This window comes from Mixophyes fleayi, chromosome 5 (assembly GCF_038048845.1).
Source record: "Mixophyes fleayi isolate aMixFle1 chromosome 5, aMixFle1.hap1, whole genome shotgun sequence".
Lineage (NCBI taxonomy): Eukaryota > Metazoa > Chordata > Amphibia > Anura > Limnodynastidae > Mixophyes > Mixophyes fleayi.
The window spans coordinates 111,017,239-111,036,378 of NC_134406.1; the positions used below are offsets into that span (position 1 = coordinate 111,017,239).

The following is a 19,140-nucleotide window of genomic DNA, read 5'->3' on the forward strand; positions in this document are numbered from 1 at the left end:
ACAGTCAAACGTAGTCAGATATCCAGGCAAGGGTCGGCAACAATAAACAGATACAAAAGCAAGCAGGGGCAGAGAGCAGGCTAGAGCACTGAAACAGGAACTATAAACGGCAGGGACGGCTTGTCCCTTCCTGCCTTATAAACAAGTAATGGCCAATGAGAGTTGTCCTGCTTAGCAGGAGGATTTAGCCCAGCTGGGCTTAACTACTCAATAGTGCGCACGCGCCCGGCTGCCTAGATGCCGGGACGCGGTGCTAGCAGCTGAGAGCATCCCGGCTGTTGCCTAGACAACGGCCGGGATCAGGGGGAAATCATGTCCCGGCCGTCCAGAGCCTTCCGAGGAAGTGAGTCGCGGCGGCGCACGGAGCCGCCGCGGCTCATAACAGTTAGCACTACATAAATAATGGATAATCATAGTACTTTTACAGGGCTTTAGCCATGTGATTGTGACTGTTCTATTACTATTAGCTCCCTTCTATTAATTATATATGCATCACTGTAATTCTACTCCCACTTGGACCATTGTTTTAATCTACCACTCAAAATTGACCCTAGTCTCTCTCTCTCTCTGTGTTAGGGAATTTAGACTGTAAGCTTCAATGGGGCAGGGACTGATGTGAATGAGTTCTCTGTACAGCGCTGCGGAATCAGTGGCGCTATATAAATAAATGGTGATGATGAATGTTTAAAATGTATTATCTACATTTTGCTGTCACCAAATGCTGCTGTGTCCGTTGCATAAGGGCTACTCACAAGCACGTCCACAGATTTACAACACTCATCCAGATGAGTGTTTTCTGTCATTGCATTCCAAACAGAGTGCAACTTGAGAAAACTGTGGGCAGGGTAGAAATTGATTGATCTGCATTCTCCTCTGGTAACCGCCTTGCCGCTACATCTTTGTTGTCTATGTGCTCAACATATGCAGCATGCTATCAACTGATGTATGTCTTGCACAATTTGCGATTTTCAGTTTGTAATGCAGCAAATAATTATTTTCTGAATGAGTCCTAACTCCACCTCTGTTGCTGCATCCAGGTGCGTGAAAAATGATGCATGCATAATAGAACACAACTCGTCGCAGCGATTTCTAAATAAAATAAGTTATTTTATTTAAGTAACTGACATGAATGTCATATTCGAAATCCCAAAGATGACAAAAACGTGGTGTGGATATTTTCTGCCTGTTATTGACTGACCAATGTTATTCATCGTATAAAGTATCTTTTCCTTTCAACCCTCTTGCATTGCATTTTTCCCTACGATTTCCAGATGAAAGACGTTAAGGAAGTGGAGAAAGGGAGGCCTAATTGAGGGGTTGGAAACATCTGCAATATTCCAGTGAAACGCTAGGGGGACGGAGTAATTGTTAATAAAACATTCTTTCCAGCTGTAGAAGACTTCAGATAGTACACGAGAGCAGAGGAAAGTATGCTCGGTGCGAGGAGTACAACAGCCTAAATTCCTGGTGGTTGTGTTAGTTTATTGGTTTACTTAGTCCCTAGGATTACATTCCTTATCACGTGGGCAAATACAAACCGAGGATGACTTGAAACAGATGATGTGTACGTGCCTTGGTTTGTCAATCAGTCTTCTTCTTACCATCTCAGCGTGCACGTTTCTGTGGCTGTGATTATTTTTATTTATCTTTTCCACGCTGGATTACAAATTGTGCTGCTCTATGACCGAACCCATACGAGGAGTGGGTGGGAATCATAACCGCAATTAAAAAACGGTTCTTATAAGAAAAAGTCCTATAGGAGAGAAATAATATTGATCATGGGAAAACTTCACTCGAAGCACGGTAAGATGAGCACCCCAAATATCAATATATTTAGAAACGATGTCACTGATTGCATTCATTTTTATGATCTTATATTTTGTGTATTTGCCATTCACTCTTCAAACGCTTTTTTTTATTTTTTTTATTTATACCGACCGCTGGGAACTTGTTGGTCTTGACAGCAAGCAATAGAAGAGAAAATCCTGAAGGTGAGAAATAATTCGTTTCATTTACCATTTGTAGAGGGAATAGTGAGCAGGAGGTATCACAGATGGCAAAAATTACTTTAGAGCAATGGAGCTTGCATACTGATGAATAAATAGATCTTTAGATTTCACCTAGACAGTGAGTTATGTAATTCATTCATCCATCCAGATGTGATAGATTCTGCACTTTAACCAATGATGTACCAAATATGTTGCAACTGTGTATAAATTATTGGAGCCATGCAGTACATTTGAGTTTATTTTGATACATTTGCTGTTCTGTTAGGGCAGAAGTGCTTAAACCAAGTTCTCAAGAGCTACTGACAGGTCATGTTTTCAGGATTTCTGTCTGTAGAAAGAGGTGGGATAATTACTCACTGAATTATTGAATACAAATAGATTTACTCACCTGTACATGATTAAAGAAATCCTGAAAACATGAACTGTTTGTCGCTCTTGAGGACTGAGTTTGGGCACCTCAGTACTGTCCCACTATTGGACCCCCATCTTCAAATATGGTCCATGCAAAACAAATTAACTAGGTCAAACAGTAATATGATCCTTTAGTTGTTGACAAAATATATGTTGTACAGAGATTGATTTGTGGTCATACTGAGGGTAACAGATCAGTGAAGCTTGTTTATGTTGGAAGACAGTGGAGAGAAATCTAGGGAAGGGACTCCGTCTACACTGATTAATCTTTTCTCCCACCCTTTTTCTGGGGAATGATTGATGACCATGACAGGAGGCTTTGATCATTAGGACACAACAAAGTCTTCAGTCTGTGAACTTTTCCACAACTTGCAATTATATTGTTATGACAGTAATACAAACTGGCTCAAACAATTTGAGGGAATTGTGGAGTTCAGTTCTATGTTAGGTTTTAATGGGGTCTGCAAAGTTACTTATCTGCTTTGTGCATTTCATCTCATTTATCTTTTTGAGTCTTTGTACTGTTTGACGGTTTTGCTCATATTCCTGCTTTTGTTACATGGTTCAGGAGACAGTTTTGTGGCGAATGCTTATATCAATCGCAAGGGATTTGAGGGCTGTGATCGTTTCCATGGATTGGAAAGCAAGTTAAAGGACAGGCAAGAGGTATGTCTCACTTTTTTTGGGCATTGCTAATGACTTCATACAATGTGTTTCTTTACATTTTTTTTTTGCTTTGCATAAATACATCTTAATAGTGCTTAACAGTATTTGTGTAAGTTGTCTAAAATTATGTTTTGGCAAAGTCATTGCAGAGTATTTTCAGAGAAAACGTGATATTCTGGGAATGTGAATATCTTGCACATCAAAGTGAATTGCCACTTAGGAACCTCTGTTGGTTTAAATGCTTTTCCAAAATAGACCTCAGTGATTTATGGAACCATGGCCATATGGAAGGTCAATAGGTTTATTCAGGGAGAGAGAAAAAATGTTAAATAAAGTCTGTGTGTCAACGATTTGCAGTTTTGTGAACAAAAAGAATTGCTTGATTTGCATAGTATCTTGTCTTTCCTAAATGTAAGTCATTCTATTTTGCTTGACTTGCGAATGTATAAAGTTAAAAATTGTGCTACAACAAATCTTTCTTACAAGATTCAGGCTGTGAAATAAAGTATTTTCTTGTGTGAAAAAACGTATCCCCATAATTTACAGAAGGGAGTACATACTTAAGTGTCAGAACTTATTGAAAATAATGTTATTTTGTACGGAAATGTTATATATAATTGTGTCTTATGTTTTATAATAAACTACAGACTACAAACACTATTTTAACATCTGAATATGCTAATGGTTTTTCATTTAAAAAGTCTGTTCAACTTCTAGTATATTTAACTACAACATTGCATTGTTATGAGTCCATAATGAGTACCAGGCAACATTATCAATTGGCCGAATTTGACATATTAAGCCATTTAGCACCGGACCAAGTATCAGATTAAGCCAGTGGTTCCCAAACTGTGTGCCTAGGCTCCCTGGGGTGCCTTGGAGATCTCACAGGGGTGCCTCGGCCAGGGACAGTGGTAAGCAAGGCGGGGGGCTACTTGGTAATTATTTTGGCTTAGGGGTGCCTTGAAAATTTTTTGGAGACCCTAAGGGTGCCTTGAACTGAAAAAGTTTGGCATCCACTGGATTAAGGTATATTGGTGCAGTCAGGTGATGTGTTTGACCAGCAATGTTTTTTTGCGTTGACCGAGAAGTACCATTACCCATCTCTGAGTAGTGGTACTTAATGAAAGGAGGTTTAATGTTTTGCTAGTTGTGGTGATCTTTTCTCACAAGACTTTGGCCCCTGTCCCAAAAAGTAAATTTTTCTTCTGCTGAAAAGCATATGATGATTATAATTATTTGATTTGTAAAATTTGTTCTATCACCTATCTTAAAATCTTTATAGTTTAAAACTTGTAATGTTAAAAAAAGATATATTTTTTAAATATCACGTAACAATTGCATAATAATGTACTCAATGAAATGCTCAGTATTTACATTGTTATTGCTTCCATATGTTTTTAAAATTTTTGTTTGACATCTGTGTGCAAACACATGCATAGTGATGATTACTTGAAAAATCACAATTTCTACTTCTACAATGTTTATATTTATTTTTTGTGTACAATTATTTAATTTATTGACATAATTCCTAATTGTGGGTGAAGTGATTGAAACACTGATATTACAGTTTTACTTTTGAATAAATGCTAAATATAATGTTGTATGACAGACTTTGTTTCAAACCCTGCAATATGTTGTATAGAAAAGTAAATTTACACTCTTGAAATCACAATTACTTTTCATTAATTGCTAAAAGATATGTGTTTCCAAATACTAGGGAAGTCCTGATTTCTGATCAAACCAGTCAAAATTTTAGATATTGTAATCACTAGTCAAGCTTACAAATTGTCTTTATTTGAGGGTCCGACAGTCAGGACCTTTGTCCTGAGTGCTTGGAGTATTGGCAAGTATGTATCATTCACAGTGGACTTATGAAAAAATTGACTTGACCTTTTCACTCAAGGGCTGATTGCAGAGTAAGGAAAGCTGTGCAGTAGTTCAGGTGAGGAGACTAGCTAAATTACTGTTTTATAGTTGAGTGCTGTACACAGGAATAGAGAGAAGGTGTTTGTAGCTGTCATTGTAAACTGTTTTCTGACAGCTGTCAACTGGACCTAGTGTTGAATCCTCACAGTGCCCCCCTTTTAGGAGCAGACTCCAGATGCAAATCTCTAGGCTTGTTAAGATGTAGCCTGAAGAATTTGTAGAAAAGTGAAGGTGCATGAACTTGGTTGTCTTAATCCAAGAGTGGTCTTCAGGACTAAAGCCCCTTTTCCAGTGCACCAGGTACTGCACTCCTCTCCCAGATCTGCGAAAGTCAAAGATTGGCTAAATGATATCTTCTTGGTGGTTCTCTACCTCCACTGTGGGAGAAGAAATCACCACTCATCTACAAAATGGATCCTTCACCACTGGTTTCAGAAGACAAAAGTGGAACCCAGAATGGATCCGAAAGGAAAGTGGTAGCAGTAGCCTGTATGCTACCGGACTTATATTCATACTAATTGGGTAGGTACCAATGTACCTAGGCCCCAGTCTGAATGAAGGCATCTTTGGGGCGCTGTTTTGTGTGGCGAGCCACACTTTATCACCTATTGAGATCCTGTCTGCTTTGGTCCACAGACCTTTTTTGGTTAGCTGTCATCATCTTCAGCTGCTACTTCAGACTCTTCAACAGTCCCTGAAGATCCTGCACATGTTTGTCTACTAAAGGAACCCCAGACGTGGCATGTGAAGACAGAACGATCCCAGATGTAACCCATGGTTGACATAGAAGGGGGAGACTCCTGTGGAGACATGCACCAAGTTGTTCCATGAGAATTCTGCCCATGCAAGAAATTGAAACCAGGGCTTCAGAGACAAAGCACCGCAGGAACTGTTTGAGGGATTGGTTGATACAATGTCTGTCTGTCAGACTGGGATGGTACCCAGATGAGAAGCAGAGTGAAATTCCAAGCTCCTTGCCGAAGGCCCTTCAAAACCAAGGGAAGTCCATTCAGCCAAAAGATCTCCTGGGTGAAGATCTGGGAAAGTTGTAGTGCTGTTGGCATTTTCTTTAAGGCTGTGAAGTGGACTTGCTTGGAGAAGTGATTCACTACCACCAGGATGGTGCTTTTGTTTTGAGAGCTGGGGGTGGGTGATGGAATTCATGGACACATGGGGCCATGGCCTCTGTGGAATAAATAGGGGCATCAAGAGCCCAGAAGTCACTGTTTGTGGTACCTTGGTGCGTGCACAATTGGATGAAGGAGGCAACATCCCTCCTTACAGTGGGTGACCAGAATTCCCAAAAGACCAAATCAATAGTCCTCCTAATACTAAGATGCCCTGCCAATTGTGAGTCATGTCCCCATTGCTGAACATGCAGCTGCGTGGAGCATACATCGTTCCTTACAGTGCCTCGGGCACCTTGGTACACACTGCCATTCCAAACTGAATCCTGTCCAGCAACTCTGAAGAATTGGCTGCTCCCCGATTCAAGTCTGTTTTATCCACTATAATGGTTCGTTCAGAAGAGAACTGTGGGGACAGTTGATGGAATAGCGCCAATTGTGCCAATCAAGAGTTCAACCTCTTGGCCCTCTAAATATACTGCATGTTCTGGTGGTCAGTGAGGATAAAGAGAGGGAATCTGGTTCCTTCTAGAAAGTGCTTCCACTTGGTAAGAACCAGGATTATTATAGTAGTACTTATTGTTGCCATTCTCGCTGATCTTAGGCAATTATTCTGACATAAGTCATTCCACCCTTGTATCGGTTTTGTCCTCCAATTGATCAATGGGTTGTGAAGGTAGAACCAGGGACAACCCAGAATGATTGAGTACTTAGGGGTGTGGAGAATGCTTAACTATATCAGTTCCCGGTGACAGGATGGACCGCCTATGCTACCCTGTCTGTTGTTGCGAGGAACCGGCTGGGCTTACTTTGCCACTGTTCCCTTTCGTTATCCAAAAAGCGCCCTCTTCTCGCAGTAGGAGGGGCTTAAGCTGCTGCCACCACTGGGCTCCTATACCGGCCTCCAGTACCGGGTTTCTTCTGCGTAACTGACGCTGCTAGCATCTCTCCTTGCTAGTGTACCTGGGCTGGTCCTCCTGACCTCTTACTATGGATGAGGGATGTTGTGAATGGATCCACCCTGGCCTATCACAGGGCTGCTGGGTAGCAGACAGGCGGTGGTACTGGAAACGCTTGGGTCCAAACCGCAGAGACAGCCAGAGAACGGTTTAGATTTTTGGGTCTAATCTGTAGATCACAGGAATAAAGGAATATTGAAGATGTTGTCAAGCAGGTCTTGAAGCAGAGTGATGTTTATTTGCTCACACACACTGGTGGAAGGTAGCAGTGATCAGGTCAGATGAAGTCAGAAGAACACCTATATGCTCAGAGAGCTCATCTTTTATACAGTTCAGAAATAGTCTATTTTTAGAAACAGGATATACTCTATTCACACCAACAGAAATTTACATGCATTTCAAGGCTAACAAAATTTACACTTATCTATGAAATTCACTCTGGCAAAGGCCACACAGTAACACCCCCTGCTGGGCCTTTGGCCAGAGCAGGCATGACACTTCTTCACAAACTTCGTTAGCACTTTCTGCTATCAGACTTCAAACATATACCGTAGAAATGAATGCATTTCCTCTCGCTAAGATATGCAAAAGGCTTTCAAAACAAAGACTTATTGTATCAGATATATACATCAGAAATAGGCATTTCCTATAGCAAGGTCACACAGAAAAACCATATCAGTTTCCAGTGACCGGAACCGATACATATCAGTACCCGCATGGTGGCTTACCGAAGCTGTGGTTATGGTTTGCCATCCAAAGATTCTACAGCCATTGGTCTGATTTTAGGAACCAGAGATAGGTCCATCTTTCAGGCAAAATCAAAATCTATAAAATTTTCCATTGCTTCAGAATTCAAGAAGGCCTCTGTGTCAAAGGATAGGGCGATGGATAGCTGGAATTGAAGAATGGAAAGTGGAGGAAATGTGGCACCATTGCTCACCAGACTTTCCACTTGTTCTGATGAACAGATTCTGTGGTGAGTTCCTTGATTTGGCTGGCTAACCATTTACAGTGGGCATTAGCTGCAACTACTGTTTGCTTCAGAATGCTAATCTCTACTTCATGTATCTCTGAGCGGTTTTGCAAAGTGTCACACTGCAACTCTGCGTGATTCATGTTTAGCAGGCTCCCAGGAAATAGCCGCTTGGATGGGGTTGTAGTCAGAGACACACCACTTTCATATCAAGTCGCTTAGTCCTGACAGGACTGGTATTGAGGAACAAGAAGAAGTCAAGGACTGTAGAAGATAGAATAGTGATGGACGAAGCTAAAGTCAAGGGATTGGAGAAGGTAGAACAGTGGAGGTTGAATCTGAGGTTGAAGGATTGGAGTATTTAGAAATGTGATGTACAGTCAAAACAGTCATAAGTAGAGATATCCCAAAAAAACTTTGCTCCTTCAAAAGTTTGGGACTTCTAAAGGCTACAAACAGGTGAGATAAATGTTTTGATTTGACCTTTTCACTGAAGGGCTGACGGCAGAGTAAGGAAAGCTATGTAGTAGTCCAAGTGAGGAGGCTATGTAGATTATTGTTCTTACTAGAGTACTTATTATAGGACTCAAGAGGTGTTTGTAGCTGTCATGTCAACTGTTTCTGACAGCTGTCATTTGGGAAGTTTTACATCAGTGAAGTATCTGTGTTGATGCCTCACCTAAGTGATGATCTCACAGTGATGTTCATTCACTTTCACTTTCCATTGAATGCAGCTTTGTACACGTGTGAATTTTGCTTTTTTTTTTCTTAAACCTTGCATTTTGACAGTGATAAGAGAAACAGGTTGTTGCTCAGAAACCAGAAAAGTCCTTCAGAAATAGTTCCTGCAATAAGTACAAAAAGTGTTGTCTTTCCTGATTAATACAAATTCGTTTGACTTGTGTGTTATACATTCTTATAACAATGCAAAACAAATGTGGCCATAAAGTCACAAAATACGCTCCTCGATTTTTATTTTCCCATCTATGGCATTACCGCCACTTCTTTCGATCCTAGCTCTGCAGACACAACATACCAGTAAAGGGAAAAAACAATAGCTTGCATGATCGATTATGGGCCCTATATTCATTTCCAATATTTCCAATATGAAAAGTCTTCATATAGCAAGTTGTATCGATATTTGACACTGTAAGCAATCTAGTTGAATAACGAAGTGGACATTTAGGCTTTTGACATTGTATATAACCAGGGATGTGTCAAGGCATAAGTCTTGGGCAGTAAGTTTTAGAGGCAGCAAAATGAAGGAAATTCATTAAAAATAGTTTATTGCTATGAATAGTTTATTGCTGCAAAATTCTAAATTAGTGGTAAAAAAAACATTTTTTTCCTTTTTAAAGAGCACATAACTCATATACAAATATTTATGGTAGTTTGCAATCAAAGATAACCTTTCAGGTCCATTGCTTTTATATTCTTTACACAACTATGCAGTAAACAAATTGTTTACTGTAAAAGCCCTACACTAAATACCTGTTTCCCATCTGTTTCCTGAGAGGGGATCCTGGCTGGTGGTGGTTGGCTCCATCTCGATAATGCAATCGTCACATTCATTATGCACCTAGCTCTCAAATCAGCAGATTCGTGTGGATGCCCATTTTACTACGGAGGTTATTGTTATAAATTTGAATGGTGAAAAGTAGTGTAAAATAAAAAATATGTTTTTCCCCTTCCTATTTCCCTAAAAACCAACAATAAGTCAGTTATATGTGAAAGTTGATATGGATTAAAAACAATGTAAAAACAATGAGAATTGAAACATAACTTGTCCGATTATAGTGAAATAAATGACAGTGTACCATGTGATTAATAATGTTAATCTAGCAATTTGGGTAAACAACTTTTACATCAGACAAACGGAAATTTTGTTTTTTTTTGTGAATTAAAAATATAATTCATGTTACTTTTGTGTTGATACTCTGCGACTGCTGTTTTAGATTGAAAATTCAGTGATTGAGACAGTCTTACACTTTTTTTTTTTTTAAATCCCTGAAAAAACATTTTAGATTTCATACACTTCCTAATTTCTCAGATATTAAAAACAAATTAATACTTGAGAAAATAATACTATTCTCTTCAGAATTTCTCCAAGACTTTTTACTGAAATTACTGACTCTTCTGCTAGGCTTTCCATAGAGAATATCACTTTTCCAAACATCATTTTCATGCTACGTTCATTTTTTAAACATTCTTGAGTATTCACAAAAATCAGTGCTTGCTTGAATGGGAAATACTATGTTTAACACAGTCATTTTTTAAACATTGTATTTATTTGTAGACATTTTTTTAGAATATCATTTTTTGTGATTTTATGTGCAAGCCTCTATTCTGTCCTGAGAAGATGATTGCTTGGAATACAGCCCTACACCCCTGCTCTGAAACACAGGAAAGTTGCCTCATTGTAATACATAAGGAAATGTCTCTAAAGGAAAGTGTAAAGAAAATAACAGCATTATTTATATATATTAAGTATAATTAATAATATGACTAGATAAAAAAAGCCCCTTCCATTTTAGCACACTGCCCAGTGAGTAAATTCTTATTTTCCTACATTTTTGGAAAATATTTTCATTCAAGAATAAAATATAGCAAACTTAACATAAAGCCTTGGTATGACATTATTACATGGCAGCATTAACTTATAAGAGACCACTGGCAGCAGCTTGTCCATACAGGAACGCCCTGCTCGCTCTAGAGGTATAACAGAATCAATACAATATGGTACAGTACATGTCTGAAACCTTGTCTTGATTTTTAGTAACACCAATGCATTTTTTTTTCTTGTGCATGGCGGTTCCGTTTAAAAGTATTTTTGGTTTACTGAAACTTTGTTTTTAATTTTATACACAGCAATGCAAGCTGAGGTATGCAGATTAGTCCTATTTTGGGAACTTTCAACCTCTTTGTACATTGATTTCATACACTATAGCAACAGGCGTGTAAGCTGATATGCAGGGGTAGATTTATAGATGGACTTGGGATGTTGGTGGCAGAATATATCTAGTCAGGACCAAAAATATTGGCACCCTTTCATTTCTTCCAAAAATTGTTGAAATGTAAAATAAATGTTGGTATCCACATATCCACTTCCTTGGTTTGCAATAGAATAAAACCCAAAAAGCAGAACAATTTACTATGTCTTAGCTTACTCCACACAGAGATCCTTAAATGGGCCGGACATCTTTTAGAAGTAGTTAGAAATAATTAGATTTCAAGCAGGTGATTCACGTTCATTTTGGAACTGAACTAATTGTAGGAGGCTCAGGAAAGCCCCACTGCTGAGAGAGAGACTTAAGAAAGCTTGACTGGACCTTGCCAGAACACACCTGGTTCAAGAAACGATAAGATGCTGGACTTCTCTGAAGTGGTCAGCAGTGAGTCCAAATCTAAATGCCATAGAAGTTTTTTTTTAATTTGGTATAGTATAGGGCTATGATGTGAGAGGTATTGACTATTTATGGCGAGGGGTCAATTGTGAGGTGAAGAACCCATTTATGAGAATACTGCATCGATCACTGCAAATATCCGTTGTGTCTGACTCTTGCAAAAATGCATGAATATCGCACAGAATGCACGTGTTCCCAAACCTATTAAAATAATAATAATAATAATATGGTGCCATTACTTACATTTTTCTTTACCCATTTCTGGACCTATACCCACATACTTCTACTATGTGCAATATTTGATGCATGTTCAATTAAAAAAAAATAAAAAAAATTCTAAAACTAAGCCACGTAGATTTGTTCTTGGGTCCTCAATCAGCTGTTGTACAAAGTACCCATATTTGATATGTGTATGCTCAGGAGAGCTAGGCGGTTACATTTTTTGTATAAATTACTAAGGTATTTACCTAATTTCCTGAAAATAACTTTTGGAAGGATCATAGAAAATTGTGTTTCCTAAATAGCGCTTGTATGTAAAATAAAATATATATGTATTATTTTTTTTTACTTTATAACACACCCTGTATTCCTATGCTCTCTTCAAATCAGAGGGAGCAAATAAGAGCTTATTTTACACTTATATACAGTAGGCACTAATAAACAGTCTTGCACATGAGTTTCTCCAATTCATGACAACGGTGTTTTAAAACATCAATCAATGAATTCAGCATTGCAATAAGAGGAAACGTTAACCGTATTGGTGTTGTCTAATGGGTAGAAAGGATCATGTTTGGTGCATGAAAAAAAACAAACCATCAGATCTTCATAAAAATGTTTTCTTTTATGAGTTTTACTGCATCTTCCATGCATCCACATTTACACAGCTGCATAACACAACCACGTGAGATTATAAATCTCACAAGGTTCCCTCTTCAAATCATTATTCTAGCTTACCTCGTTTCACAGGCTTTTCATTGTTCTATACAATATTATTACTAGTTCATATATTCTTAATATTTACCTTATTTATTTGTGTTTCCCCATTAAACCTTTAAAACGTGTTTGTAATTCATTTTACAGAAATATGGTATGGTTCAGCAGCTGTATTGCACAGGACACCATTACTCAGGGGGGGAGAAAGAGGGCTCAAATTCTCTCTTGAAAGCTCTTTGAAGTTTATTTGAAGCAGCTGAGAAATCCAATTAGGCAACTTTAGTTTCATTTGTCCTCCACCCACTTCTTTAGCTAAAATTGCAATAAAACTTTTACTGCCAAAATGCAAACATGTGGCGTTTTTTCTAGTTGCAGTTTTGAAATTTCTAACCATTAATAACAGTTTATGATCACATTTTCTAAAGTATTCCTTCAGAATTCCAAGGAGGAAATGTTCATAAAGATACATTTATAGTATGGAAACCCAAAAATATATTGATCAATAATATAATTACACAGCAATGCCACATTCTTGCTTGCTTTTTGTTGTAAACTTTATATATCTCATATTACTTGTGTTATTTTTTTGTTATTTTCATTACAGTTGACTTTCATATTGCATTATGCAATATGCTGCATGCTTTAGTATGGCTAGTAAACTTGTGTTTCAAAATCTACCTAAGTTATTTATCTAATTACCATTCCTGTGTAGCTAAAAAAACAGAAAAAACCCCAAAATAAACCCAGTAACAGCTACATTAAATCCAAATGTTTCAGGATAAAAGCAGATCAGTTTATTAACCACCCAGAATATTAACTTTGTCATGTAGCGGCTACAGACACATGAATGCTTTGTGGTATGCTGAAATGTGGAACATGTGTTCTCGGTGCATGTTAAAATGATTGTGTTTTTCTATTATAATGGGCTCTGGTCAATGTCAGAAAAACGTGAAAGTAATGATTCAGGTCTGGAGACATCTGATGGCTGTTTTAAACTTCATAATTTCTGTAGAGAAACAGAAATGGTGCTTTTTTTTTTTTTTTTTTTTGCTTTTTTTTCCCCTTACATTTGACAAATGCCTATTTGTCATACAAATGTATCGTGAAGTCCAAGATATTTAGTTTGTATCTGCCAGAGAAGGAAATGCAATGACAATACAATGAATTGAGTAAAGTAATTAAAAATGAAATGCAGATTCTTAATATCAACCAAAAAGGCATGGATGGCCAAGACACTAGCTGAAATCTATCAGTAATTGGAAAGCAATCCTTCCAGCTGGTTCAGCCACAACCGATGGCCAATAAAAAGGTGTCTCATTACAAAGGTGTCGCACATAAAACCTCTCAGGATGGGTAAAAGCGAAGAGCTCTCTCAAGACCTTTGGTAACTTATTGTTGCAAAACTATATACTGATGGCATTGGTTACAGAAGGATCTCTAAAATGCTAAATGTTCCAGTGAGCATTGTTGGAGCCATAATTCAGAAGTGGAAAGAACATCATTTCACCATAAAGTGGCCACAACCAGGTGCACCTCTCAAGATTTCTGACAGAGTAGTGAAAAAAATGATCAGAAGAGTTGTCCAAGAACCAAGGACCACTTGTGGAGAGGTTCAGAAAGACCCGGAAGTAGCAGGTACAATTGTTTCAAAGAAAACAATAAGAAATGCACTCAACAGCCATGGCTTGTATGCACGCTCACCACGCAAGACTCCTTTGCTGGAGAAAAAACATGTTTATCACACATCTCACCAGTTTCGCTCCATGTGGTTCACTGTGTGCTTTGGTTTCCCTTGGTTACCACTATCTGCTGTTCAGCCTGGCGTTCATCTATCATCAGACGCCATCTTGCCTAGTGGTCTGCGCATGCGTTTCCCTGGGAACTTTCAAAACCTCTGCTCCGCAGTGATTGGATCATCTGCAGCCAGTTCCCTTTATAAGGGCCCTCCTCCCTTTAATGGGTGTCAGATCATCAGTTCTCTCTACCTGATGGGAAGCATTTCCTCTGACTCCTGTTCCTTACCTCGTGGATGGTGCAGCTTGTTGCTACTCAGAATTCCTGTGCTGCTCACTGCTTCCCAGTAGTACCTGTGCAGCTCATCGCTTCTCAGCAATTACCAGTGCAGCTCATTGCTTCCCAGCATTATCGCCGCAGAGCATCGCTCATAATTGGTCCTGTTCCATTGTTATAACACCTGTGTGGACCTCAGTGCTATTGCTCTTTGCAGCTCATTGCTTCACCACCATATTGGTTCAGCTTCCCTCACAATCAAGACTTGTAGATTCACTGCAGAGCATCGGTCATCTTTGGTTCTGTTCCAGAGTTATACACCTGTGTGGACCTCGGTGCTCCAGCTCTCTGCCGTGCATCTCTTCACCACTACTACTGTTCAGCCTAACAACTACTTGGTGGTTCTGCGCATTCTCTGCTCTGCGCCCCCTAGAGGACCGCGACCTGCCATATTCTCTTGCGGGAATCCCTAGTGAACACCTCTCCACCGCTAGACTCCGCACCTCTCTGGGGGTAAGCTGTCACTCTAGCAGCATCAGGACCATTTCCATTATCCGACTTTCGTGACAGTGTTGAAGCTCATTTAAGTTTGCTGCACAACATTTGGACAAGCCAGTGAAATACTGAGAATATATAGTGTGGTCAGATGAGAACAAAATTTAACTATTTGGATGCCATAATACACTCCATGTTTTTGAGGTGATGTGCAATGCCATATCTCCTCCAAACACCATACCAACAGTGAAGTTTGGAGGTGGGAACATCATGGTGTGGGGCTGTTTTCCTGCACACAGTACTGGCATACTGCATATAGTTGAAGGAAGGATGAATGAAAAAGTGTACCGAGACATTCTTGATAGAAATCTGCTGCCATCTACCAGGATGCTGAAGATGAAACAAGGGTGAACATTTCAGCAAGACAATGATCCCAAACACACAGCTAAGGACACTCTCAATTGGTTTCAGAGAAAGAAAATAAATCTGCTAGAATGGCTCAGCTGATCACCTGACTTGAATCCAACTGAAAATCTATGGAAATAACTAAAGATCAGAGTTCATAGAAGAAGAGCAAGGAACCTTCAAGAATTGAAGGCTATTTGCGTTGAAGAATGGGGCAAAATCACATCAAAGGCTTTTGTACAAAGTAGTAAATAAATTTCAGCAAGTGTGTTCAATACTTTTTCCCTGTGTCATTTCACAATATTACACAACTTAAATTATGGACATCTATGGTTTGATTTCTTTGGAAATAAGGTGTGTAAGTTGAAAGTATTTGTAAAAATCGTGAATGATGATGATGCTCTCAGAGTTGGGCAAATGGAAGAATACCCTCATAAATCAAATAGGTTGTACAATGTTTTGACACCCTTAGCTAATAAAGAGAAAAGATTAAGGTTGGGTATTAGCATAGTAATAGCATGTAGGAATACATTTCTAGTAGGAAATGATATATCGGCATTTTTAGCACTGAATCTATCCCAAGTCTTCAATCTTTAGGAACCCATAATGGGTGGGCTCCGACTTTTAATTGGAAAGCAGGACAATTCTTGTATGTGTGTTCTGTTCAGTACCTAAAACCCACTCATACTATTTTGTTTGCAACAGTGAGTGATATGGAAGCATATTGTAGTCCAGGGGGTAAATGTATCAATCTGCGGGTTCTTCAACACCCGCGTGTTCAGCCTCTTTCGCGATTAAACTTCAAGCGGCGCTGCATTGTAAAGGGAAGTTAACCCTTTACAATGCAGCGCCGCTTGAAGTTTAATCGCGAAAGAGGCTGAACACGCGGGTGTTGAAGAACCCGCAGATTGATACATTTACCCCCAGGTCTTTGAAGATAATGTGTTCTGGAAGATAGGTCTGTGCTGAAGGAAACATAGACTACAGGTTTTTAGAGTTTTAAGGACATACAGTTTTGTGGCTGATTCTATGAGACTGCTACTTGTAAGAATCGCAAAAACCTAAAGATGAAGTTCTGTCACAAAAGCCTATTCAGGTTGTACATGTTTATACTAAGAATTTTATATATTGTTTATATTCATAAAACGCCAATGATTTTACAGAGGACACAAGACCATCATTTTACTTTTAGAATTTTAAGTGTTTTTAAAATTAGTTGGATTGGGACTAGAGCAGCTTTGTGTTCTCACTCTTCATCTTCATTGTTTGGCCCAAGTTTATAAGCGAGAGGGAGGCAGTGACGATTTGTGTAAATACAAAGCACAGTCTAAAAGAGTTTTGTATTGGAAGGACCTGTCAAACTGATGCAGATTGTCGGGACAAATAATTATTATTAATAGTATTTATTATTACTAGTTTCATTTATTTATAAAGTGTTGACATATACTGCCATTTCTGTGCAGCCTCTGATGGCATGGTGAATTTGGTATAAGGTGAGACTTTACAATGTACTTTGCTTAGCGTTGTACATTGTCTATGCCCGCATACTTACATTTCCAACTTAACAGCAAGGAAAAGAGCGGCGCGGTCGGCAGTGACGTCATCAAGACTGTTCGCATTCTTCATAGGTCGCGATCCCTTGTAGTCGCCGGTCACAGCAGTCGTCCTGGAGCCAGGTCAGGAAGGAGCTGTTCGGGGTCACCACATTGGGGTTAGTATTGTCGTGGTAGTCAATATGCTGACTCCCACCGCTCTCAAGATGCTCCCAAAGTTCAAAGCTTTTAGTGGACTCACTAATCCTGTCAGTTTCTTTATTATATTACTTCTGTTCTGCAGATTTTGAACAGGTATGTCAGTACATGGGGCTGCTTAGGAATACACTTATCCCCATATATTTATTTGCCATGTATCCTATACTGAGCTTTACTAGTTACTTCTTATATACAAGGTGGCCACATTAACATACACATTTATACATCCATGGCGGTCTCTCATAAATGAATAGTAGTTGTTAGTCCAAGACTGTTGTGCTTCCTGGTTGTCTGCAGATTTCTAATGAAAAACAGTCATTTTTACCCTTCTAGGCTTCACTCATACCTCCAGTACTGATGCATTTTGTCTTCAGTGAGACTTTCTCAAGGTGTGCTCTATATTCATATTAGGATAGAACAGTAGCCAGTCATATCACCAGAATGCTCATAGCATCTAGGAAAACTTCAGTAGATCATTGTGGCGAACTTGTGGTAGGCAGTGAGCCGTTCACTTGTGTGATTGTCAGTGATGGCAGCAGTGGTGGTTTAAGACAATCAGGGGCTCTGGTCTGTGCTTACACCATGGTTTTCCATCTCGCATGCAAGGCTCAAGTGCATGTCAAATTGTACCATTCTCCATGCAATGCCTTCAAATACCCAGCACTGTATGTAAAAAACAAAAAACAATTTGCTGCTACATTTCTTTAAAAGGTCAGGAATACATTTGAATATATATATAAAATCACAGCAACAGACACCTGCCTTTTAAGGGTGAAAAAGAAGTCTTTATTGAATAATCCTGAGATTTCTTGGGCTGGCAGCCGATTCTAACTTGCATGGTTCTGCCACATGCACCACATCAATTTTCCAGGGATGCATGGTGCTTTCATGTAGTATAGCAGGAAAGCCTGTACTATCTAGTGAGCTCTCTGAGTGTGCGCATCTCTCGCTCTGGAAAATAAATTGTGGACGCTCTAGAAATATGACATAATAGTGCAAATATCTAGGCACATTATATTTGCATTAAAAAGAAAATCTACTGCAACTATGTTTATAAATAAAAAATAGTAAATGTTAATTTTAAAATAGTTATAATTAGTAGGAAAGTGTTAACTCCATCATGGGTCTCAAGTTTTTTGTTGACCATGTTTTAGCACAGCTCTGTAGATTATTGGATTTATCTATTTATCTTAATCATACTTGCCAACATTTTAGATTTTGCTTCCGAGAGCTGCCGGGGGGGAGGTGGGCGCGCAGGGGGCGGGGCTCCGAAAATCGCGTCATTTTGACCCTGTGATGTAATGACACAAAACGCGTCATTTTATCGCGGCGTTTGAACCGAATTCTGCCCACTTCATAGGAAGTGGGCAGATCAGGGAGATTGTCACACTCCCTTGGAAGTCCGGGAGACTCCCGCGAAACGCGGGAGTTGGCAAGTATGCTCTTAATTTGTCAATGGATTAACATATTTTATACTAAATATTTGATATAATCGTTATAACTTTATATCAATAGTAAAAGTATTAGAAAATTGTTTGAGTGACATTTAAAATTATCATTTATATTATTTAAAATAGTCTTATTTTGTAAATTGTCACAGGACTAAAGATGAGATGTTGCATTGAATTTGTTTGCAAACCTCTTCCTGAAATGCTAAATCTAAGTATTGAAGTCCTGGATGTAATTAGCTATCGTCCCTTTCAGAAACCAGAAATCGCTCTCAAAGTGAATTACATCCACTGCTTTACTTGTGTGTGATCTTTTTATCCCTTTCAAGTCTGTGGAATATTTGGCAAGGCAGTGATTTTAGCAGTCTTTCAGGCCAACATTAAACAAATTGGGTCTGTTAGTTTGTGTTTATTTATAATGATGTTGGCAAACATTTGGCAGCTTTAAATACCCATATTATGGGATGGTTTTTAAATGTCTGTAAATAAAATATATACAGTATTTCTTTAGTAAGTGCATGTAAGGTTGACGTGTGACTTGTGTAACAATAGAAAGTGAGTGTGTATTATGTGTATGTGTGGCTATGTGTTATATATATATATATATATATATATATATA

The 19,140-nt window shown here is 38.8% G+C and overlaps 1 protein-coding gene across 1 annotated transcript in view; it reads left to right on the plus strand.

Annotated features, from left to right (window-relative positions):
- Nucleotides 1-1,337: 1,337 nt before the first annotated feature.
- NKD2 (NKD inhibitor of Wnt signaling pathway 2) overlaps nt 1,338-19,140 on the plus strand; it is a 149,635-nt gene continuing 131,832 nt past the window's right edge. Inside the window, exons 1-3 of the mRNA XM_075212689.1 lie at nt 1,338-1,803; nt 1,965-1,991; nt 2,989-3,086. Coding sequence (XP_075068790.1) covers nt 1,779-1,803; nt 1,965-1,991; nt 2,989-3,086 — 150 coding nt within the window. The 5' untranslated portion in view covers nt 1,338-1,778. The remainder of the gene's footprint in view (nt 1,804-1,964; nt 1,992-2,988; nt 3,087-19,140) is intronic.